Source organism: Plutella xylostella, chromosome 8 (assembly GCF_932276165.1).
Source record: "Plutella xylostella chromosome 8, ilPluXylo3.1, whole genome shotgun sequence".
NCBI lineage: Eukaryota > Metazoa > Arthropoda > Insecta > Lepidoptera > Plutellidae > Plutella > Plutella xylostella.
The window spans coordinates 5,261,585-5,286,604 of record NC_063988.1 but is presented as its reverse complement, the minus strand read 5'-3'; the positions used below and the strand labels follow the sequence as shown (position 1 = coordinate 5,286,604).

Below are 25,020 nucleotides of genomic sequence, written 5' to 3'. Positions count from 1 at the left end.
ACCCACAGAGCAACGGGGCGGTAGAGCGCTGGCACAGATCGCTTAAAGCTGCGTTGACTGCTCGCTTATGTAATGCACCATCATCATGGGTGTCGGAATTACCTACGGTGTTACTAGGGCTTAGGACAGCGGTGAGGAGCGATAACGGGATAAGCGCAGCGGAATTGACTTACGGAACTACTTTGCGTTTACCTGCAGATTATTATGATACTAAGTCGAACTTAAATATTGATAGCAGTAATGAGTACGTATGGAAATTAAGAGATAATATAAGGAAATTTCGTTCTATGGCAATTAGGGAAAATAAAAATGGTAATATATTTATACATCCTGATTTAGAGACTTGCAGTCACGTTTTTATACGAAACGACGCTGTTCGTAGGCCTTTACAGCCTACGTACGATGGTCCTTTTCGTGTGTTGGATAGAAATAGGAAGGTATATTACATTCAAATGTCAAATAGAAAAGTTCATATTTCTATAGACCGTTTAAAACCAGCATATTGCTTGAGTGAACGTAACGACGAATCTTCAACGACGGACACTGAGGTTCCTAATCACGATTCTCCTGTCACTTGTACCACGCGCAGTGGAAGAGTAACAAGAGTACCTATACGATTCAGGTGAAGTTATTTAGGTACTTATTGTAGGTATTTTTTTAGGTACTTTTTTTTTGTAGATGATAAGTATGTCAACTAAATTTAATTAATATAAGTAATAAGAATACCTTGTATTTGTATTTCATATTTGTATTTTTGATGATATTCGATTATATTGTTATAACATGCACTATCTTACTAAGAATTTTAGTTTTATTATTTCGTCCAGTGAAAGCTACGATAATATTAAGCGACGCGATATACCTTTAATTTAGTTAACAATCAATGTAACAGCTAGCATAGCTACGTATCGCTTAGTAGTATGATAGCACCTTTACAGTTAGAATAAGTAGGTTACGTATAAGCATTAATACACTTTATATACATAAGTCTTTGCAAATATTTTTATTGTATCACGGATTGATTACTCGCAGTACTTATTGTCCAAATTAACAATACCTATACAATGGGTAAATCATACAGCAAGTCAGAGGAAATTATCATCGCCCAAAATGGCGCGAATAATGCTAGTAATAGCTCATTAGAGCAGAAGATAGAAGTATATGGCACAGTGGTGGCAAGTTTTCTTGTATTGTTTTTATTATGTGCTACGTGTCTCTTGTGCAAAAAGTGTAAAAAAGGAGTGAAAACCTGGGCTCGAAAGGAGTTCATTACTGCAATTTCATTAGATCAATTGGACAAAACTGCTAGGCAACAAACAGCTGCCAACGCGCAGTACGCATGAACAGTGTATCTACATCCTTATCTAATGTTACTGTTTCTTCTTACTTAGTATTATATGTGTTTGTAACTTGATCTTCATGTTAATGTATTTACATGTCTTGTATGTGTGCGACCACGACGGCAACCTGTGTGTTTAAAATTTATTAGTAGGTATTACAGATCATTTGTAACTTTGTTCCAAAATGTTTGACATATTTTTTTCAAAAAAGGGGAGGAATGATGTAGGGACGACATTACAATGTATACCTAGCACGATATAGTTCAGCTTACTTTGCACCTTAGTAATCTAAACCAGTCTCGGGTTGGCCGGGTTGTGAGTGGTCGCATACCAATTAACTTTTAACCATATTTCAAGTGCTAAATAAATATATAGTTACGTGGACTTATAATCTATTATTCGCAACCCAATCCCCGAGTCTCAACAGGAGTATCAGCCGTTATAGTCTAAAACGATTTGAAGCCTATCAGTATGTTCTCTACAAACCATCACACATACCATTATGGTGGCACGGCGATTTGCTCACGGGATTCCTACATGTAGTTTTTAAATCGCGCCAGCATGGATTGCCCCGAAGGTACTCACGAGCGATGAAAAAGTTACACATACAAAATGTTACAAATATTCAATATTCCGATGGGCTATTTTATGTACTTCAATATTGCAGCCTAGCTAGTGTAGCTAGCCTTTTCTTGCAAGTTGTTCATAGCTCGCGAGCGTACACTCCCATGACGCTTGGCTGGCTCACCTGGTGTCCAGCGTGGAGTTGAGTCGCTGGGAGCGGCGCAGCGGCGCGTTGCGCACCGTGCTCACCGGCTCCTCCCAGCTGCCGCCCGCCGACCGGTGCTCATCTGCAACAAGACACAGAAACGTCAGAATCTTGTACATAAAGGTCACACATATCAACTCGGCAAGGGATCGTGACCATATCAAATCGAGCAGTATTCTTTGTATGAAACTCCGTACTGCAATGGACACTAAAGGGAATCGTACCGTAATCGCCTCGCCTCGGGACAAGCTCCGGTGAAAGTATACATACGGTGACGATCCGTTTACGTTACGTTTATGTGGGCTGTAGCCTTGAGGGGTATACCCTGGCATGCTGGCTTATCCTTCTACAAGGATAGCAAACTCAGGAGTTTGGCGTCGACAAGCAAATAAGGAAAAACAATTCGTTGAGAACGGCTTTAGACAGGTAGATGTGTTGATGGCAACACAGGTATATTTTTAATTTATTGTTTATGGTTACTTCCGTATCCTATACTGTTACAATATAACTGCTGTACGGTGCTCTTGTGTTGTGTTAAAATAAAATACTGTCTCACTGTGAAACTTTGGTTTTAATGAAGAAGACCAGCCAGCCAAAACTACAGTCCACGCAATATACATTGGTCCATAACGATCCGACGGAGTTTCCTGTGCAAAAGGACAGCGAGATAAAATTGCACACGGGAGCCGCGATGCGTGCATGCAGCAAGAACTAAAAAGGCGGGAGGATCAGTATACTTGCGAAATCAAGCTATCAAGTATCTGCGAAATCATCCGAACGTCATAAAGTGATATATTTTCGACAACTCCAGGATAGAAGTTGTTGCAATAAATAAGAAATAGCATCAAAATAATAAACCAAGAACAATTCCCGCCATTCCAATTCATATCGCGGCAAGAGAGAAAGGGAAAGAAGATAGCATCGTGCCAGTCGTCCCACTCGAGCGGCGAAGACGGAAGACGGAATCAACAACGAGACGTGGGAAGCGACCATCGTCCAATCACGTCGCGTCAAAGAACTCCGAGTCTGCAGCGGACGAGTCTCATTGGTTCATACCATACGTCAAGTAAGAATAGTTAGGTTGGCAGGCCTGCGCTGCGTTTGCGAAACTTGCGCCCTCTAGCGGAACGGCGTATGCGACGTCAACAAATTCGCCATCTTATTTTATTTGGCGTGGTGGTTGCAACAATTTGTAATTTGCTTTTAATTTTCGATTTCTAGTGCAAGGTTTAGCTGTAAATAACTGTAATTGTAAATAGCTAACATTAGAGTCGCAACAAATACGATCAATTGTGTAATTTAACTGTGTATCATAATGGAGGAACAACTAAAACCTCTAAAGGCCCAGAGAGGCTATGCAAAAGGTATTGTAACGCGATTGTTTTCATTTGTAAATAGCGAAAATTTTAAGTCAAGTGAAGTGAACCTTCAGTTACATTAGGCATAGATTGACACCACTTACTTCTATTTTGCAAAGTATTTAAATAGTACTTATACCAAGCCTTCCAAAACCTTTGTTGCAACTGTGTACATTGTTGCCAGAAACTTAGCCTATTGTTCCTAGTTTCAGAAGTGGAAACTCTCATTACAAAAAGAGATAGGTTGACAACCACGTTTGCTGATTATGATCAGCTTAATAAGGATATTTTGGCATTAGACTTGTCAGACACTGAGGATGTTGGTGAAGTCGAGGATAAATATTTTCATTGTTTAACTGTGTTAAACCAAAGCATTAAGTCGCATAGTAGTGCTAGTGAAACCCCGGAGTCAGGTACCAGTAGCATTTCTAGTAGGACAAAGTTACCAAGTATAAACATTCCAAGTTTTTCAGGTAAATACTCGGAATACGTAACGTTCATTGAGATTTTCAAGTCAGTCATTCATAATGACAAATCCCTAGACAATGTACAGAAATTATACTACCTGCGATCTTACCTTCAGGGTGAGCCCTTCGACCTAGTAAAAAATTTACCACTCAACTCAGCGAGTTACGAGGAAGCCATGCAGTTGTTAAGCAAAAGGTTTTACAACAAATATCAGATAGTAAACGAGCATGTTAACACCCTGTTAGACTTGGAAAAGTTGCCCAAGTATGCAGGCGCTAACGATTTAAGGACTTTTGTTTCAGTAGTGAACCAGACTATGAGCGCTCTCACCAATCTACAGGTGAATGTCGATGACAAAGACCCGTTTTTACTGGGTATTCTGCAGCGTAAGTTAGACACATACAGCTGGAGGTCATATCAGCTAGAGAGAAACCTGGAGAATGACCCAACAGTTCAAGATTTCCTCTCCTATCTGGAGAGGCGAGCTCTTGCTTTGGAGAACACCGATCATAGCGAGACAGCCACATCTGGGAAACGGCAGCCGGCAAGCATAGCAAAGAGTAAGGTGACTCTGGCAACAACAACCAATTCTACAATGGAGTGCTTATACTGTAAGTGTACCAATCACAAATTATATACTTGCCCAAAATTTAAATTACTATCTACCCAAGACAGAGTGTCATTTGCAAGAAAAAATAACCTATGTAACACATGTTTAAATATACATCCTGGCAAATGTAAATTCCACTTTAGGTGTGGGCAATGCAAAAAAAAATCACAACACACTGCTCCACCTCGACGAAGAAAGTGGCCCAGGGTCAGTAGTTCTCCTTTCTGGAGACTCTGCAAATGATATATTAATCCCAACAGCACGGGTCAAAGTATTTGCGAAAAATGGACAGGAAGTTCATATAAAATGTATCCTTGACTCCGGTTCACAGGTGTCGCTCATTACAGCAAGAGCCGTTGAGGTCTTGGGCTTTACACCCGAGCAAAACAATCTAAACCTCATCGGAGTGACTGGGAGCAATAATAAAGTCAGCTATTGTTTACCATTGCAAGTTCATTCATTGACAACTAACTTTAGTACCCTGGTGGACTGTCATGTGGTGGAAAAGATCACATGCAAATTACCACAGTCACCAGTAGATTTAAAAAATTTGAACATCCCCGCTGGTATCACCTTGGCTGACCCGTCATTCAATCAGCCATCCGAGATTAACATGCTAATTGGTGCTGGTGTATTTTTCCAGGTGTTGCTGCAGCTTGAGGAGGCCCAAGGCTCGCCTTCAACCAACCATCAGCTACCATCTTCATCTCCAAGCATCATCAACACTAAGTTTGGCCATGTCATCGCCGGAGCATTAACAGATACCATTATAAAGGATCAGGTTGTATCTCTTTTTTGTGCTAAATGTGAATCAGATGTAAGTGACAATATAAAAAAGCTTTGGGAAGTGGAGAGTGTTCCGGAGTTACTAAAAGAGCGGGATTCAGAGCAAGAGTTGGCAGAAAAATTATTTGTAAGCTCAGTAAAGCTTGAAAATAACAAGTTTACTGTTGACTTACCTTTGAAAATAGAAACCGGCAACATTAATGAAACTCTAGGCAACTCATTTGACCTAGCATTACACAGGTTTCTCAGTCTAGAAAAAAGACTGCAAAAGAACATCAATTTGCTTACAAATTATCAAAAGTTTATTGATGACTATGTAGCCCTGGGGCATGGGCACTATGTAGATATTAACTCATACAATTTCAATGAGGATCCAATTTATTTTGTGCCGCATCATTCGGTAATAAACGAAAATAGTAAAAGTACGCCCATGAGGGTTGTATTTGATTGTAGTATGAAAACAAATAAAAAAATATCTTTAAATGATATTTTACTCAATGGACCTACAGTGCAAAAAGAATTGTTTGACATTGTGCTATTGTATAGATATGGGGAATACACTTTGAGCTCTGATATTAAAAAAATGTTCCGCAATATACTGGTAAACCCGGAGCACACTTCACTTCAGAACATTCTGTGGCGCGATAACTCTAGTCAGGCTATACGGTGTATTCGTCTTGATACCGTCAGTTATGGTATGAAATCTTCAAGCTATTTAGCGACGCGCTGTTTATTTGAGCTTGCAAAAACCCACGAGCATAACCTGCCTCTAGCAGCTTTTATAATAAAAAATTGTACGTATGTTGATGACATTATATATTCATGTTCGGATTTAAACCAATTAATTGAAGCAAAACGGCAGTTGTGTGAAATGTTAAGTTATGGGAGCTTTAGTTTGCATAAATGGGCTTCTAACACCCCCTCTATATTGGCTGACATACCGGAGGCTGAGCAGCAATTTAGTCAGCTTGAACTTCAGAAAGGTAACTATAGTATGAAGGCTTTGGGGCTTAATCTTGATGTACAGAAGGACTGTTTTATAATAAACAGCCCAGTGCCTTTCAATGAGGAAGTCATAACGAAGAGGGAAGTGCTTAGCTACATATCTAAATTCTATGATCCCTTAGGTTTTGCGGGTCCAATAGTTATAAAAGCTAAAAGTATAATATCAAGGATTTGGTCTAATAATACTGCTTGGGATGAACGTATTCCAGCTGAGCTAGCTGATGAGTGGCTTCAATTTGTTAGGAGTCTAGCGGCTATGCAGCCTATCAATATAAATAGGTACATTCCAACGAACACAGCAGTAACTGAGCAACTAATAGGTTTTGCTGATGCGTCCAGTACGACGGGATACGGGTGCTGCATTTATCATCGTGTGGTCGACAAAACAGGTAAGGCTAAATTATACCTACTCTGTTCAAAGTCGCGAGTTAACCCACGCGCGAACCCCCTAACCATACCTAGGTTAGAGCTAAATGCTGCCTTGCTTTTGTCCACTTTAATGGAGAGAGTGTATAACACTTTGCATGAAAATGTAAAAATTGATGATGTGTACTTATTCACTGATTCTAAAATAACTTTGGCTTGGATTCAAACTGAAACAACTAAACTACAAGCTTATGTATCGAACAGAGTAGGGGTAATACAGCAGAAAACTAATAAGTGGCCCTGGCTATATGTGCCATCCACAGCTAACCCTGCTGATCTCATAAGTCGAGGTATAAGTCCTCAGGAGCTTCCGAACAGCGCCCTCTGGTGGGAGGGGCCAGAGTTCCTGCAATCAGAGTACAAATTTGAAAGTAAAGACTTAGATCTGCCTGTCAGTTTGCCAGAGATGAAGAAATCCAAGACCACACCACTGCCTGCTAAAGTGGTACTTACTACAGGTATCAAACAGGACATATTATCTGAAATTTTAAATAAATATTCAGATATAGATAAAATGACTAGGGTGATAGCTTATATCCTTAGGTTTTGTAATAACTTAAAGAGCGGTACAAAAATTCATGATAAAACACTAACTCCTGATGAGTTACAACATGCGTTGCATTTAATAATAAAGCATGAGCAATCTATTTATTTCTGTGATGAAATAAACTCATTGCGAAAGGGCAACTGCGTCCGAGGACCCTTGAAATCTCTACATCCTTTCTTAGATAAAGACGGCTTGATCAGAGTAGGGGGGCGACTTGATAACTCGGACATACCGCTATCACAAAAACATCCTATCATCTTAGCTCAAAAATCCCGAATAACTGAACTTATTATACAAAGTGAGCATAAAAGGTTATTACATGCCGGGCCTAAATCGCTTCTTGCTAACTTAAATCAAAAATATTGGTTAATAAATGGAATGCGACAAGTAAAAAAGGTAACTCATAAATGTTTGGTTTGTTTTAGGCTCAAAGCTTGTGCAGCGAAGCAGCTAATGGGATCCTTGCCTCCTCAGCGAGTCACACCATGCAGACCATTCCAGAAAATAGGCATTGACTTCGCTGGGCCTGTCAAAGTAAAAAATTCGCGTGTTAGAAAAGCTATTATTAGCAAAGGTTATGTATGTATATTCGTGTGTTTTGTCACGAAGGCAATTCATTTGGAATTGACCTCTGATCTCACTACTGAGGCGTTCCTTGCAGCCTTTAAACGATTTTCAAGTAGACGAGGCCTGCCTAGCGAGGTATTCTGTGATAATGGTGGTTGTTTTCGAGGGGCAAGGAACCAGCTGGTGGAACTGTACAAACTTAATAGTTCTGCTGATCATCAGGGACTTGTGCAAGCATATACTGCCAAAGAAGGCATAAAGTTTCATTTCACACCTAGCTATGCACCGGTGTTCGCTGGGCTTGCAGAAGCCGCTGTGAAAAGCATGAAATATCATTTAAAGCGCATTGTGTTAGATGCTGCATTAACTTATGAACAGTTAAATACTGTATTATGTCAGATAGAGGCTGTGCTAAATTCACGCCCTATTTTGCCCCTCTCTGAGGATATAAATGATTACTGCTACCTGACTCCGGGGCATTTCCTTATAGGCACGTCTCTAACTATGTATCCCGAGGTAGATAATTCTGAAACTAGGAACAATAGGCTAAGCTTCTGGCAACAATGTACACAGTTGCAACAAAGGTTTTGGAAGGCTTGGTATAAGTACTATTTAAATACTTTGCAAAATAGAAGTAAGTGGTGTCAATCTATGCCTAATGTAACTGAAGGTTCACTAGTTCTTATGAGAGAGCCCAATTCTCCACCTTTGGTGTGGCCCATGGCACGGGTCGTGAAAGTATTCCCTGGAAATGATGGCAAGGTCAGAGCCTTTCAGTTAAAAACAGCTGATGGTAAATTGTATACTAGGTCATTGCAGAGCATAAGCGTTTTACCTATTGAAAAATGATTATAAATAGGTATTTTTTTTATAGATTTAAGATTGTTTCATTGTATGTCATTGATACTACTAAGACTATGTCTATTGTTGTTATGAATAGGTACTTATAGTTGAAAATTAGTTAAGTTGTTTGTATAATGTAAAGAATTGCAACCTTAATTGCTAGATAAACGTTACTATAGTTAAATGTGTGCTTACCTTATATAAAGTTTTACTACTGATTAAGATTTAGTAAAATGCTGTTATATACTTACATACTTGATTAGCATTTAAGATGCAGTTAAATAATATTTTGTTAAATTAAAGTATATGCCTTACATGTGTGTTTACTGTTGAAATTAGTTACATTTAGGTGCATAATCGTTATAGTTAGATTTACTATTATATACTTAAGTACTCTTCTATATGGTTATAGCAGGTATTCATAAAATATGTTGGTTAGGTAAATACATAAATTAAAAACGGTCAGCTTTGTTTATATAAACTTTATTTTCATAACTTGTTGTTCGATAGGTATCTTTCAAGTTAGAGTTGACATAATATCTAATGTACAAAAAATGCCTAAGTAAATACTATGTAAACTATGTTAGGTATAAGTGTTTAAGCATGATTGCACTTTATTTGGTCATACAAATGTTATCTCTTGAGTTAATTTATCGTTTGCTCTTTCTTGGGCGGCAATATGTTGATGGCAACACAGGTATATTTTTAATTTATTGTTTATGGTTACTTCCGTATCCTATACTGTTACAATATAACTGCTGTACGGTGCTCTTGTGTTGTGTTAAAATAAAATACTGTCTCACTGTGAAACTTTGGTTTTAATGAAGAAGACCAGCCAGCCAAAACTACAGTCCACGCAATATACAGATGAACCAGGATTATATCCTCATAATACTTTGTAAGAACCACCCTTACGTAATTCAAGAAACGTCAGTCTTCATTAAGATCTAAGATATAGTCATACAGTAATAGAGAATTACAATTTGCACTCTGCATTGCACAAGAGGTGCACCGCTTCCATGTAATGTACTGTTTACGCATGTGATTGATTAAATACTACGTCTGGCATCGACCAGAGCCCCAGGAATAGTCCAACAACGTCACAGGACTCAGTGGTAGAGCACGAATGCAATGTTAATACGCAATTGTTCGAATACCTTGATGCGTCTACCTAGTACTTTGTAGTGTAGTGACATCAAAGAGACTTCGGCCAAATTCGATACGTAATTTACGACGAACGCTTCCGTAGTGTTTACCGATCGTTAGTTCCAATTGACAAAATCCTCATCGATGCTCGATCAGCGGTCAGTAAGTGTCCGCCCACTCTTCCACCGAGCAGCTCCAAGGTCTCTCTGCTCTACCCTTTTTTATTACAAGCCATACGCCATTATCAACGGTCTTGGCCTTGGGTGTTTTAAATTGAGAATGTATGTTCCAACCACGTGTACTCGTGTAATGTAAGTTGTAACCGCTGTGAAATCCATCGGGAGGATCTTCACAGGCTATGCTGTCATAAAAGATAAACGACGCTATATTAAAGGACATAAATTACCTATTATACACAATTTCTGTTTCTTGACCAATTTATATTTAATCTTGGTTATTTTGTGTGTCTTCCTGTCACGCTTTATGCTGTCACGTTTCTGAGGCGCAACACACCACATCGCTTAGCTTTTCCTTCACGACTACAATTGTTACACACTTAATTACATCACAGTTGTAACCTTTAGACAGATCAAGGCCTTGCACTGTTACAGCATTAGAAATTCCAGCAATCGTATCACAAGTACGTTCACTATTATCTTCACAGAACACATCGCACAAGTCACTACAGAGTTCACTAGTTATTGGACGTGTATTTTTCTATTATCGGCGTGAAGCGATCATTTACTTAACAACAATAATGACGTGTCGACATCACAAAGCTTAGTTATATACTAACACGTTTTCTATGAATCGCCAACGTTGTTTTAATCGGAATCTCGTCGATTATTATTACTACTAGTTAGAGGTTTGGGTCCTCCGCCGCGAGGGTTGTCGACCCGCAGCCAGCTTCCTCTGGTACTTGCTTCATCAGCACGTGGGAGGCAACATAATATTATTACAGGTGCTTTATGATTACTCGTTATGAAATTGTTTAAATAAACTTCAAATACTAAGCTGTTCATGCAAATTGATTGAGTTCTGCACTTAGTATGCGTACAAAGTCTAATAAAATTTTCCGTTTCTTGTTATACGCTACGGTGACGGTAATCAGCAGGCCTGTGGTGTATAATAATTGTTTAACGAGCAGGGAAATGATGTCACCTGCTCGTAAAATTGAGAAGCAACCCTAATAGCCAAGTCTTTGTTTGAAACAATAGGTTTGTCACCCAAGTAAGTTTAAAACTGCTTAACTAAATTCGATATTAATACCCTTGTAAAGCACTTAGGAAGCTATGAGTAGCCCTGCTATCCTTTATCTAAATAGCTGAGAAATTAGACAGACGCTTCCTTTACTCCGCTGACCTCCCTTCACAAGAAGCGATAGCGGTGCAGTATAAATCATTTGGACGGAAAGATAGCGGCGCAGCCTGGGATGCGGCGCGAATATGGGTGGTCAATTCGACACCCATATATGGAGTTGACTGAACCTGAGATGTAGGCTAGTCGGGCATCGGAGAACGACTGATACTAAAGACTTCAGATACGAAAGTACAAAACAGTCCGGACTATAATCGTTGGCAGATAACCTTATTAGATGGTACAGTGACACAGTGAATGTGAACAGTGGAACAGCAGGTCTGTAACAAGGTTCGATTTATGGTCAGTGGAGTATCGGATGCGGGGGCCGAGTGTGCCGAGGTCTGGGCCCGGCCGGGTTGTCAGTCACACGCCATTGTCCCACCTAGATCCTATGATTCATGCATCGACTCCAACTAGTTTCAGACAAGAATGCGGCACAAATAGGGCACTGCAGGAGAACAATCGCGAATTATGAGCTTGACACGGTTTCAGCCTCGTTGCCTGGGATTATTATATCGTCAATGTCAATATGATGTATGCTTATTTTATGGGAATCATCGAAATGAATTACTATTAGTACCCCGACATAAAAAAAAATACTTTAACAGCTAACAATTACTAATAATAGGTAAACTTAATACCTAACTATCGTCGCATATAGGTTATAATGTATTAGTTCAAATATGTTTATTTTCCAAGCGTTGTTCCGCGCATTACAAATCTCTACGACTGAGTTATGAAAAGTTTTTATAAAAATCTATGAATGAATTGCGGTCAATGCAGGTTACATACAAAACATTATTTTACGACCTACTTACAAACAATTGAATTTAGAGGCTCTTAACAATGATTAGCAGCTGCAGCCAATTGCCGAGCAGCAAGTAGCTAAGGGCATTGGGTTGATAGAAATTGTTCAATTACGTTTATTCAGATGGTTAAGGACGTCACTTACAATATAGTTTCAATGGTACTGTTGCCACACACATGGGGAAACCAGACCTATCCAAATTGGCGCAAACTCGTTTACGATAACTTCGAGTCGATAATTCGATTCGAAATTCAAATGAAAACGAAACTGCTGGATGAGAACATTTCAATAACGATACGTTATAACAAAATTGCGATCCATTCCGGCTCTTTAAAAGCTATATTGCGTCTAGTTTAACGTGCTAATCTGATTCATGTGACTTTCAGTTTTTATTGTCGGTGCGAACCACAGATCATGTGCGAACTTACCTATCGGCTTACATTCCTCTATCACCGGACACAGTCTAACTTTGTTTACGACGATCACTAACGTAAACTGCATTGTCACACAACACTTGCACTGTTTTAAGGCACTTTCTCACATCATCCTCGAAATTATGACGTCTCTTATGTCGCGTGCACCACATTGCATCGCCGGGTTCAAACTAACTAACTAAACTAACCCGGATTAACATAATTGCGGGCTCGCTGTGTCAATTGCCAGGCCTACCATCTAGCTGCCATGTAGAAAAAATATGTATAACATTGGCTAACGTCCAGAGCCAATTATTATTATTAACCCCACAAACAAAGCTAAATTGTAAATGTGCGCCTCCCGCCTCAATTGAGAGCGTTAAGCGCAAGCGGTCCCCCGCTTTGGTGACGGAAATAATAAGCTATTTGCGGCTATTTCTAGAAATGGTGAGCGAAACTTTGCAATATGCTTTGCGGCGCGAGCGCATAGTTTACGCTCCGGCGACGAAGGACCAAAACAACAACGCTCTTATTAAAAGCACGCCGAGCATTTCGCTTTATTATTAGAGACGACAGCGCACTATGTTGATACTAACATTTGTTCAATGGAATGCAAGGAAGATGCATGATAATTTTTAACATATGAACCCATGGCCCGACAAAGTCGATAACACAAAAAGATACATGAACAAAAATGCGACAGCTCGTAAATGTGAAGGTACGTCGAGACGGAAACGGGATAAACACACACACAGACACACATACAGCAGTGCCGGCACCAAACAGATTTCACCGCGAGTTGACGTAGTAATGGAGACCGATCCAAAAATACAAACACCACATTGCAGGAGCTCAGCGTGTTTGATCGATGCCCGACTGCACGCTCGCCCTGCGCCATTATGGACAGTTTACGTTAAAAACATTTACTCAAACAAACACACCACCACTCGTAACATACATTTATCATTTATGAATTGACTACGCCTTGAATTGTACGCATGTGGCGGTTATTACAGTTTTTATTAACTTTGTGTAAGTAACATGTATCGATGTTTTATTCAACACTTAACAATGGAATGTCGGATGGTTGCAGTTATAACACCCCCGTTCCCAGGCATTTGGATCGTGAATACAGTAAATACTTACATGTTATCCATGGATGTTCGTCCCACCTAGAGAAAAAATACATTTAAATATTATGATGAAAACTATTAGATGGAATCATGGATTGTCCATTAATATTTTTCATAATTTATTCTCTAAGCCTGATTCATTTAAACCTTTTCTATCGTACAATGGATTAGTTTACTAAACTTTACCTTTTAATTAGCATCAACTATGTAGTTGATATTGCTAATTAAACACACCACATTTAACGATTCAATTTCAATAGCAAATTATGTACAAAGAAAATGAATAAGTCATTATTATTAATAACAATTTCTGAGGTACTTATTTGAAGCGGTAAGAGGATTCCTTAATTCGTCAGGCTCTCGTCGCACTGGGTGGCATCATAACGAGATTCGTCGAATAGAAAGTCCGCTTTTAGAACATCATAATAACGTTAATACAACATGATGATCCACTAATAACCTACCGCAGTACACCCAAATAAGACCTCATCGAAAGCAAACCACAAGACCCGAAACTTGTAAACAAGAATTAAATATTTATCCAAATTGAGTCGTCACATTATTCCTGTCGGTCGGACATACGCAAAATATGTAGCAAAATAAGGTGGTAGGCGCTAAAATTATATCTATATATCGACGTTAATAAAGTAAAACCTTTGCGTCGTTTGCGCTGAGGTCTTCGGGCAGCTTGAAAACATCTGACAGTCGGTTGACCACCCGACAACTCTTTTGTGTTGGGGTCCACCAACCCCCACTGGGCCAGCGTGGTGGACTAGGCCTAAAAACCTTACTTCATTGGAAGGAGACCCGTGCCCCAGCAGTGGGGACGCGATGGGTTCTGATGATGATTTGTGCTGAAACGTTTATCTGGTAATGCGATCAGCATCACCTTTCGACCAACTTTCCTACGTATAAAGAGGTGGACTTACATTTGATAAGTACGACGGAGTCGTGGGGCTCACACTGGACCTGGGTGGCGTTCATGGTCATCACCCCGCCGGCCGCAGCGGCCCCCGCCCCGCCCGCCTCCCTGTGGAAGAAGAAGGATGAAGATCAGTATTGAAAATTACATCTAGGGCTATACCTTGTTTCAGCTAACATGATTCCTGAATAGGACGGAAATATATTCGTAAACATGAGACATACGTGTACGGATTATGAAGTAGTTACTACGTCCGGAGAGGATAAGATGTTATTTATGGCGATTTCAGTATATTTTGCAATTTAGGAATAGTGAATATAGTACTTAAATAAATATGCACGCTGAAGTACGTCCTGCATAAGATAGGTACCTACAGTTCTTAAAATAAAATACATGACATAATATCTATAGTTATTCGCCAGAATCATTAATTGTAGTTTCATGGTCTGTTTGCTACGTGGGATTGGAATCTCAGACGAAAATATTGTATTTTTCTAACTGTTAATAATGAGATGACTAATCTCGATGAGTCTGCGTAGCGTATAATTGGGCCAGATAATGTTTACGCTGAATAACGCGTGGCGCGGGGGCGTTAAACTGAATTACAAATGTTAAATGTATGTTTTTAATGGTGTATCGGTCAATAGCTTAAAAAATACACTGCCGGGCAATGAAAAAGTTCCACTCACAAAACAACAACAAGACAACAAACAACCCCAATTTTTTCAAAGATTTAAAATTTAAAATTGGAACAAAATATTACCGGTTTTAGTTGGTAATATCCTGATGCTCTGTTAAATGTACTTCAATGTTGCAGAAGACGACATTAAGCTAGCCTTTTCCGTTTAGAAGTAATTTGGTACTTTTCTCAGTGGAACCTTTTCATTGCCCGTGAGTGTAATGTAAATAAGATAAGATATTACAGAACCTATTATTAGAAGGTATTTGTCTAGCCTAGAGTGTATACAATACAATATGGAGATTATTGTATAATATCATGGTTCATAGGCAATTAGTTATAACCTAGTATTTGAAGTAAAATTTATGAAATACTAATACATACATGATGTATGTTTTCATACATTTATTAGGGAAAGATACATAATGTATTATTAGAGAATTAATTAATTATGCAAAAATACCATACCAATAACGTAAAGCATAATTTTGTATGGTAAGAGCGAAAGAAAGTGTGCAACGCAATCATAAATAAACTAGATGTGAATAGTTAGTGATTAACTATTCATTCTCAGGTTATTGAACACATGGATACATGATATTTTCTTCTACATACAAGTTTCACATACTCTAGGTAAATTAATTCAAATGAAGTATAATTTGTGGAACTGAATTTCTAATTGATACATTACATTAGTTAAGTCGTAAGTAAAGTGAGTGTCCACAGAATACATAACATTGCATGTTGACAAAGCTAATTTGCATTCTTAGTAAGTTACACCAGTTTATTGTCAATATTTGACTATTGCCCCCATTTACTTTTGAGAACCCAAAGATCTGGATTGCTTCCAGAATGTTACAATTATTAGAGACTAGCAAGCTCCGCTTTGCCTTAAAAAGTTTTCCCGTGGGAATACCATGATAAAAAGTTAATCCAGCATATGTGTTCCAGGGTGTCAGCTAACGCCATAGGTACCAAATTTAATTAAGTTCAGGACAGCCGCTTTGACTTGAAGAAGAAACAAACATAATCACACACTCTCACAAACTTTCGCCTTTATAATTTTTGGGATTAATAAGTATCCTTTGCCTATGTATAATATATCCTTGTTCGGAAAGATATTAATATATTTTTGTATAAGAAGGTCCAGCACATGCTAAAAATAATATAAAAGCATATACAGCATAATAAATGTTGTATACAACTATACATGTATGTACAGACAAATTGAGAACCTCCATATTTTTATGAAGTCGGTTAAAAATCATGCACTGTCTGAATTCTCAAAGGTGTGTAGTTGTATCATATTATATCAAGTACAGTTTTAAGTATCTACATAGTAGGTATGTTATACCTACTTATAACATGATGTGAATAGTCTATATGTAGATTATCTCTTAATTATTCCATTGTTTGAAAAAATCTTGGGTTAATAAACTTAACATTTTAATTTACAGAAACATCTTTGTAAGCTTAGAAGACAGGTAAATGAGACCCAAAATTGAGATAAAACTTTTAGAGCCATATGGACTAGCTTTTATAATATGAGATAAAAGAACAGTTTAATCTTCTTAGAAACAGCTGGAATGGTTATATCAGTCTATTTTGGTTTAAAGAAAAAGTAAAAAGTAACATATAGGGGAGTTTTTTGAAAGATGTTTTCATTAAGAATATTTCTATTTTTTAAAAAGATGTAGATAAATTATTAACCCCATGAGTGTTGCATTACTTATTTAAAACAGAAAGTCCAGTTTCTGCAGCAATCTATGTTGCAATTGCAATACTTGGTCACAAGGTATGTTATTTAAATGCAAAGGGATAATTAAGATATTCTGAATGAATTGTATGTTTTACAGATCTTCTGCATAAAAAAATATAGACTGAGCATCTGCTCATCTACCAATCTTGGTCTGGTGGAGAGTCTGGTTTAAGTAAAAATAGTGGCACTTCATCTCACCTAATATCCTATACATATTATAAATAAATGCAAAAGTTTGTGCGTTATGTTATGAGGTTTGTTAATCATATTTAAAACTAACAACTGAATGGATTTTCATTCATGAAAAATTTTCATGCAGCAAGCTGATAAGCTTGTGGGCAACAACTATTAGGGCGGATTCGACAAACGTCGAGTAACTTTTTACTCACGAGTAAAGTACCAGTTACTCGCGAGTAAGCAGATTTTGCATTCTACCAAACCTGAAACCAAGATAACTAGCTTATCCCAAGAATAAAATGTTATACCGCCAAAATTGACCGTGTAACGAGCTTATCCGAGAGTAATTTTGTAATGGCGGCAGCACATCAGCTGATTAGAAAACCGTCATAATGACATATAAACACATCTGTCAAAACATAAACAAAAGTACGTTAAAAGGCAAAGTCTCAGAATAACAACAGCGAATAAAATATTAAAACATAAACAATTTCATACTTTTATAATCCATTCAAACTAAGTTGGCATGTCATTTCTATTGCATGCTTTGAAACGCAGCTATTTTTATTTTAGTTGCATTACAGTTTTGTTCCTCGTTCATTCAATTTAATCATGGTATAACTTGGTAGAATGCAAATGTACTTATCCTAGATATTTACTCGCGTATAATTTTAATTCCGGTATAGTTATTCTCGTGTAACGTGATGTTTGGACGAATTCACCCTTAGTCAAATACATTATTTGACAGTCTCCTTCATAGCATATTGGTGGCTAACACTAGCTGAACTAGTATTTGGCAGCATGGTAAGAGGATTATCTAATTATGTCAGTCACTGACAGCCCCGGCTGTGCTGGACAGCAAAATAGAGAATGGGATGATGGGAATGAGACACCAAACAAATGGCTGCCTTCCTCACATACAATTTTGTGTAGTAGAAAGAGAAGCCAACCATGCTTTATTGAATAACTATCTTCTGCTTCATCTAATAACACCCTTCATTTTCTGTTGGGGGTTAGAAAGGTTCTCTTTTATGTTTTTCTATATCATAAATTAGCAGAAAGTTGCTAAATACTTCCACCTTAGTATCATCTAACAGCCTAAATGCTAACTGGAACAAGATTAATCTAATACATTGGAGAAAGTATGATGGCTTTATCATTATAGACTTATGGGGGCTTTACCTATTAACAAGATTATTTCTGTAGATCCATGACTAACAACTGTAAAATCCCATATGTATTATTACAAATATGGTACGTTAGAAAAACAGAGGTAGTATCCAAACTATCCTCAAAAGTCCAGCAGTGTTTTTGAGTGTTTTATAGAATGTATAAACAATGGTACAGCCATGGAGTAACGAACAAAGAGTTAATTTGCCCACTTTTACTGGACCCTATCACCATTGCCGGTCTCTCAACTTGACATTTGACACTGGTCAAGCTGAGATGAGCGTTCACAATAATTTTAGGTCAAGTACGATGAACTTGAGAGCGCTCTACTCACCGTAAAATGCTTATGTTGCCGGCACTTGCCTTCCCAGTGGAATGCGTGCCGTCGTCCCCTCATTCGCTACGAGTGCATTACCCACTGTTTATGCACGTTTCGAAAGTTTCCTCTACGGAAACTTGCTGCGACAACAATCACTAGTCACACTGGCAGTACTGGCACACAATCCAACTGTTTCATAGAAGAACTAAGCACTATCCATCAACTGGCAGACGAAAGGCACTGCTGGTGAATATCCACAACCCAAGAAAGGAACACTGCGTCCAGTTAAAACATCACTGTTCGTAAGTCTACAAAGTTGTATGGTCCACAAATTAACACTAATATTGTTCACACGTGTATGTAATTAACAGAAATATTATTTGAAACAGGTAAAATACAAAAAAGAAACGTCAATCGCTCAACAAATTCTGAAAAACACAAGACACGCAACAAACGAGCACCTCTCGCTTGGCGCGACGGGCAACTGCGGGTGTGGGGGAGGGAGGGGGGCGCATTCGTTCCCCACCCCACTCCTCCGCCAGCCGTCGCCGCACCTCACCTCTCTGCTCTCTGGAGTGGAGTCATTTCGCTGCGTTCACAAAAAATGCATTCATTATTTTATTAGCCTGAATCGGTAAATTAATCACCTGTTTACTTTAAAAATTACTACTACCTAGAACTTCTTAATGGCTTTCATTACAGTAAGTATTAAAATAGTTAGGTAAGTAATTTCACCAGTAGTTATGTATTATGACATTTTTTGGTTAAATAAACATTTTTTCATTTTTTTCATAGATCATAATACCTACCTAAGGGTGTGACAAGTGTGTGTGTGAGTTGCATGTGAGTTGTGTTGCTCGTATGTGGAATAAGGATAGTTTGAGTGCATGTATAAATTAAGAATTATTATAGGTCTGCTTATCTACATAAGCTTTTATCACACTATACACACAATTTAAAACAATTATTAGTTTGAACATAACGGACAAAGCGACTGAGAGGTAGGTAGGTACCTACCATATCTAGTTACCCATCAACCACGCAAAACATCGTGCAAAGTGGTCAATGAACAGGGTGAGGTGAGCGTGCTAGTGCATTCTGCGGACAATCGGTCGGCGGGCCAGCGCGATCTGCAATCACTGGACGAACGAGTCGGTGGAACGTTGGACTTAGCAAAATATGCATAAACAGGCAGCTGCTAGCCGCTTGTTCAATGAAACAGCACGCGTGCGGGTGGTTAGCCTTCGGCTTCAAAATCCGAACGCAGAATTATTGCGCGTTTCTACATTTTTTCCCTCGACATTTTGCATGGCACACTTTCCTTCAATTTTCGTGAAAGCGATTCCCTTATTGACGATCTATCATCGGCCAAGTCTTTCATTACAACCCGGATAAGCGTCCCTGTAATTACTGGCAGTTTGCCGGCAGATGAGTTAATGTTTGAAATTCTGGGTTGTGCAGGGAAAGTGAAGTGTTAATGCGACAATTTGATCACAGTGCTTTGTTTCCTGATGTGAACCGGTAAGGAAGGCTCTACAGGTATATTCCCACGCAATGCAAACGGTGGTTGTCGGCCTATGCGATATCTCTCGACTTGTTTGAATCCACCTGCGCCGTTAGCCAAATATTGGGCGGATCTGCCAGCTGATTCGAACCATCTGCTCATTTTTTGTCCAGTGTCTGTACTGCGCTTCGCTTACCCCATTTCGGACAACGGAAGTGGGGTGCGACTGGGTGCGTCCTTGAGAGGGCCTGCTCAATTGGGACATTCGGGACCGGATTTGTCTATCAACAACTAAGGACTAACATGAAGTTAACTAAGTTAAGTCCTAACTACTAACAATGGATTATGGATACTATTAATTTATTTATTATGTTAAGTATAATCAAATGTTGTCTTTTGGCAGAAATACTTTGTAAGTATACCTACATACATATTAAATTTACAAGCTGGCATTAGTCTTTCATTACATAATTAAGTCAGTGAACCTAAGTTTGTTCATGCTGTGCTGGACTCAGTTAGGCTACCTAACACTGGAGATAACAATTTATTATAAGTACTCACATATTATCTTAATGATTATAGTTAGTACCAACCTATCTAATTTTATTTATCCTGCTATGTTCAATTAGAAAATTACGCCTAATAACATCTAAAACAAAGATAAATGACGTTCAAACATAAAACTTTCAGTAAGGTACATACCTACCGAAAAACTTACTTAGGTGAAACTTGTTTTATAAGGCACTATATAGCTTTCCTGTCTTTCGCAGTAGGTTTATTTCCCTGGAAGAGTAACAAACAAACACACTCACAATCTTTGTCTTTATAATTGTGATTCAAGGTATTAGCAATAACTTTGATATAACAAGCATAACAATCATAAATACAACTCAAACGGATATCCTTTCCACAAAGCTAGCTGGCTCAAGGATAAATGTTAATGATGTTGATTTAGAACACGAAATTGTTGAACAATTGCATAGCATATTGTATATCAATTCCTTGTATTGTAAATTTAATTGAGGACTTAGGTCTCAGGTTCAAAGATAACATCTAAGCTACATTTGCGTCCGGAATTTAACAATTTGCTGATATAATCGGTTAGGAGATTATTGTTTGTTATTTGCCTAATAATTTATATTATTTGGTCATGTAAATACCATGAATTGACTGGCTATAGGAGCGGTGGTAGCTCAGTCGGGTAAGCGCCCGCTTCTCACGCCAGAGATGCGGGTTCGAATCCCGGAGCTGACATGTACCAATGAGTTCTTTTCTGAATTTAAGTACAATGTATACCATCGCTCTTACGGTGAAGGAAAACATCGTGAGGAAACCTGCATATCTAGATTTAGCACATCTAGACCAGCGTGGTGGGATATGGTCCAAGCTTGGGAAGGCAGTTTAGCCCTTGGGGACATGCACTTCCACTCGAGAGAGCCAGGTGCAGGTACTTACACCCCCACAGAGAATATAATAGAATAGAATAGAACCATGAATTGGCTCGATGGATTTTAGTTTCACTCATGAATCTATCTGTATATTTATGTAGGTATCTACCTATATATTTTTTCAGTTTTTACAACTCACGTAACCAGTTTATGTCAATGGTCTGCTGATTCATACATTTTGACTTGGAGAAGACATAATTTATCATGTCCGCTACTTAAAATTTTTGGCACACTTTCTCTAAGTACACTTTTTTATCTCGTTTTCGCTCTCTATGGTTCAAATACTGGTTGCTCCGACCATCACAGCCACATTGCTAATATACTTAATGATTTAATGAGTGAAGTATAAGTTTGGTACCTATACATACTTCTACTTCTAATATCATAGGCGCGTATGTGTCATTTTCCTAATAAGGATTGTCCTGACTCTTTAAGCTTTTCATGGGGTCGTTTTGCAGTGATGGGTAGGCAAATTATGGAATGATCAAAAGGTTAACAGTCTATTTCATTGTCAGTGGCTCACTGGGTGTGTTAGATATATAAATAACTCGAGAAGGGTGCTACCGAGCACCTTCAATATATGGGGCCCGGCCCATTCTCCCGTCATGATTTCCTTTTAAGATGGTATAACACCTCCGCTGATATCGACGTCACGTCATGCATGAAACAAGTAGGTATTATTCCTATGAGTTGTTGATAATTTCCCAGTAAATGCTCGCGCAGGAAGTCAACGAAATATGATGTCACCTGAGAATACATTAAGGACCCCGGACACAGCACCGGGGCTAGGCTAAGTACCAACACACGCCGCTGGGGTGTGACTTGGAAATATAATTTAACCTCAGACAAGACAGGTACTTGGACTGTGTTTAAGAGATTGAGCTGATTGAGTACCTACCCATTAGTTAATTTATATATAAAAAAAAACACGCACTCACGCCTTGTACTAATGTACATACTTGCGGGGTAGGCAGAGGTGCATTGCTGCACCCACTTTTCGCCAGAGTGTTATGTTAGTCCCAATGTAATAGGGGGCGGGCCTATTGCCATTTTACGGGCACATCCAAGACCCGAGAACAAATATCTGTGTTTAAACAAATATCTGCCCCAGCCGGGAATCGAACCCGGGACCATCGGCTCAGTAGTCAGGGTCACTAACCACTACGCCATTCGGTCGTCCATAGTTAATTTATACTTATTTGATTTTTGATTCATAATTATCTGATGGAATCAACCATCCATATACTGCATATATGTATAAGTACACTTTTAGATAAATCACTCAACCAATTAAGTGGGCATTAGTGAATGAATGGGAGGAAGGTAGGTTGTATCAATAAAAACGCATTGTTGTGGGCCCGTCACGGCCCATTTAACAAGGCTTATCAGTGAGCGACTAGGGGGCAGAGGGCATTGCACCGAGCCACGCCATAGGTGCGTAAAGCACATAAAAAACCAAATCGATCGATATTATAATCGATCCCGTAACAAAGTATTTGAAGCTATTGAATGGTTAGTGAATCATGCAGGTGAAACGAGTAAAAACACAGTTAATGTGTGGGAAATGGCCTTAGCTTGGATAGTTAATAATTGTAAGGCTATAACAAATTAATTGGTCATGTAAATGCAAGTTATTGAAGTGTTGTGTAATGTATGTTACTGTAAAAGCGATAAAGTAAAACATAAAATGCGTAGTTCTTATTTGTAAACAGAAAGAAGTGTGTTGATTGATTTGGAGCTACTTCCGATTGGCTCCACATTTACCGATTGGTAGTTATAGTTAGTAGTTATCATGTAATGTTTCAATTGATTATGTTCAGTGAACATTCGCGTTTAGTTACGTTAACTTAACACATCGGCAGTTGAATAGTCAAAGCGTTTCATAATATCGGCGCAGTATTGTCTATTCAGCTCTCTAAGCCAATCCGACGAGCCTAATAGAAATCCAAGAGTGGAGGTACAGTACACTCCCGAGAGAGTCGTGCGAATTATAATACGTCTCATTAGGTTCGCCGTTTGGAAGAAAATAGCGGCTTTCTTTATTCTAACAAAGCCCAGCGATCGAAAGTTCTCTATTTACAATGGATCCACGTAGACGCGATGACACCACAAGCGGCTTATCGTGCATCTAGAGCTGACTCACTTGGTAACCCAGAGTCGTGGACGCTTTCCGATTGTAGGTCCTTATGTAGTTCATCACAAGAGTCACCAGATACCAGACTGTGCCTATTAGAATTGTCTTGGTATAACATTTTTAAATTCAGAAACCCACAGCGCTGAGATAACCGTCCGGTTTTCTGAGTGAAAGTATTCGGAGCTCTATAATCACACGGCCGCTCGTTCGGCGCAAGTTCAATGCCTTGATTACGAGTGTTATTTAAAATTATAATATTTTTGTAATAGCTTTTGCTTTCTTGAGCTGATGAATGGTGGATGCGGTCCACGCGTGGGAGCTGTCCACGTAATGGCGGCTTCCCTCCAGTTTCTGCCCTCAGGGCATCGGACAGAAATTCGCCAAGATAACGTTTTTTATTTGATATGAAAGTAATTAAAGCTGGTATGCAGATTAAGAGATTGGTTTATGGGTAAAAGCTCGTTTGTTTTAGTTTACTAACTGAAGGTTTGCTAGGTACTTTCACCTTGAATTTGTAAGAAAATAAGTGTGTTAATTATCATAATGTTTGTCTACGTCCTGTGAGAGCATCTATGATTGTAATTAGTAAACAGAAGCTGGTGTATTTAGCCACATTTTACTGTTCTATATTCTTACATTTCATGTTATGAATACTAACATTTATACAATCTGTTCAGTATGCGCTGGAGACGACGCTAGAACTCGGTCACAATAGTACGGACTGGCCTGGATCTAATATCGACCCTTGATTACAGAAATCCTAGAACACGATACGGAACGGTACATGTGACTCAATCGGACACTAACACAGGAGCAGACAGGCTTATCAATAGTCAACATTAACTGATAATAACGATAGCTACCCTTATAGTATACAGAGTGACACAACAATAGTTTGACATAGGTAATATTAAACTTTGTGCCATCAGAATCGTTAGAATTATACTTATCAACAGTCAGGTAGATATTTTTGTTTGTTAGTAAAACAATAAAATAATAAATTTAATAGTGCTCCATAACAATAATAGTCATTTAATTCCAACGCATACCTCGGTTGTTGTCCAAGGTGCTAAACTAGATCTATTCTGGTTCTCAACAAGCATTTCGCAATTTACCGTGACATGCCCTGTAGTCGGACAAAGCGACGTTAACCGAAATGGCTCCGAGTGATTTTGCATTCCTTTAGCTAAGTACATTCAATAACAATAAAGGTGACATGAATATAAATTTCAACGGTGTTAAAATATAAACGTTGACAATGTGACAACCGATATTGTAATATTGTACTTTGTGATTCAATCATCACAATGGCGATGATGTAGGTAGGTAC

At 38.6% G+C, this 25,020-nt stretch overlaps 2 protein-coding genes across 5 annotated transcripts in view; one reads left to right on the top strand and one right to left on the bottom strand.

Moving 5' to 3' along the window:
• The window catches only part of LOC105381700 (rho guanine nucleotide exchange factor 10), a 50,964-nt gene extending 31,861 nt beyond the window's left edge, over positions 1–19,103 (bottom strand). Inside the window, exons 1-3 of one of the 3 annotated variants that reach the window (XM_038114926.2) lie at positions 18,620–19,103; positions 14,508–14,608; positions 2,089–2,191 (exon numbers count right to left, since the gene is read on the bottom strand). In XM_038114926.2, coding sequence (XP_037970854.2) covers positions 2,089–2,191; positions 14,508–14,568 — 164 coding nt within the window. In that variant the 5' untranslated portion in view covers positions 14,569–14,608; positions 18,620–19,103. Of the gene's footprint in view, positions 1–2,088; positions 2,192–10,271; positions 11,691–12,460; positions 13,565–14,507; positions 14,609–18,619 lie in introns of those variants that run through there. The other 2 variants (XM_038114925.2, XM_038114923.2) reach the window with 2 other exon arrangements.
• Positions 2,849–9,529, top strand: LOC105389454. Of its 2 annotated transcripts, none has more exons than XM_048622610.1 (3): positions 2,849–3,473; positions 4,241–4,546; positions 5,189–9,529. In XM_048622610.1, exon 3 carries the CDS (start codon positions 5,762–5,764, stop codon positions 8,723–8,725), a length of 2,964 nt encoding a protein of 987 aa, XP_048478567.1. In that variant the 5' UTR covers positions 2,849–3,473; positions 4,241–4,546; positions 5,189–5,761; the 3' UTR covers positions 8,726–9,529. The 2 variants fall into 2 exon arrangements, with proteins under 2 accessions (XP_048478567.1, XP_048478565.1); XM_048622608.1 differs by having other exon boundaries at positions 4,238–4,546.
• Positions 19,104–25,020: the final 5,917 nt, after the last annotated feature.

Excerpts from the sequence above, each read along its gene's own strand:
- LOC105389454 (XM_048622610.1), top strand. The coding sequence starts at position 5,762 with ATGAGGGTTGTATTTGATTGTAGTATGAAAACAAATAAAAAAATATCT.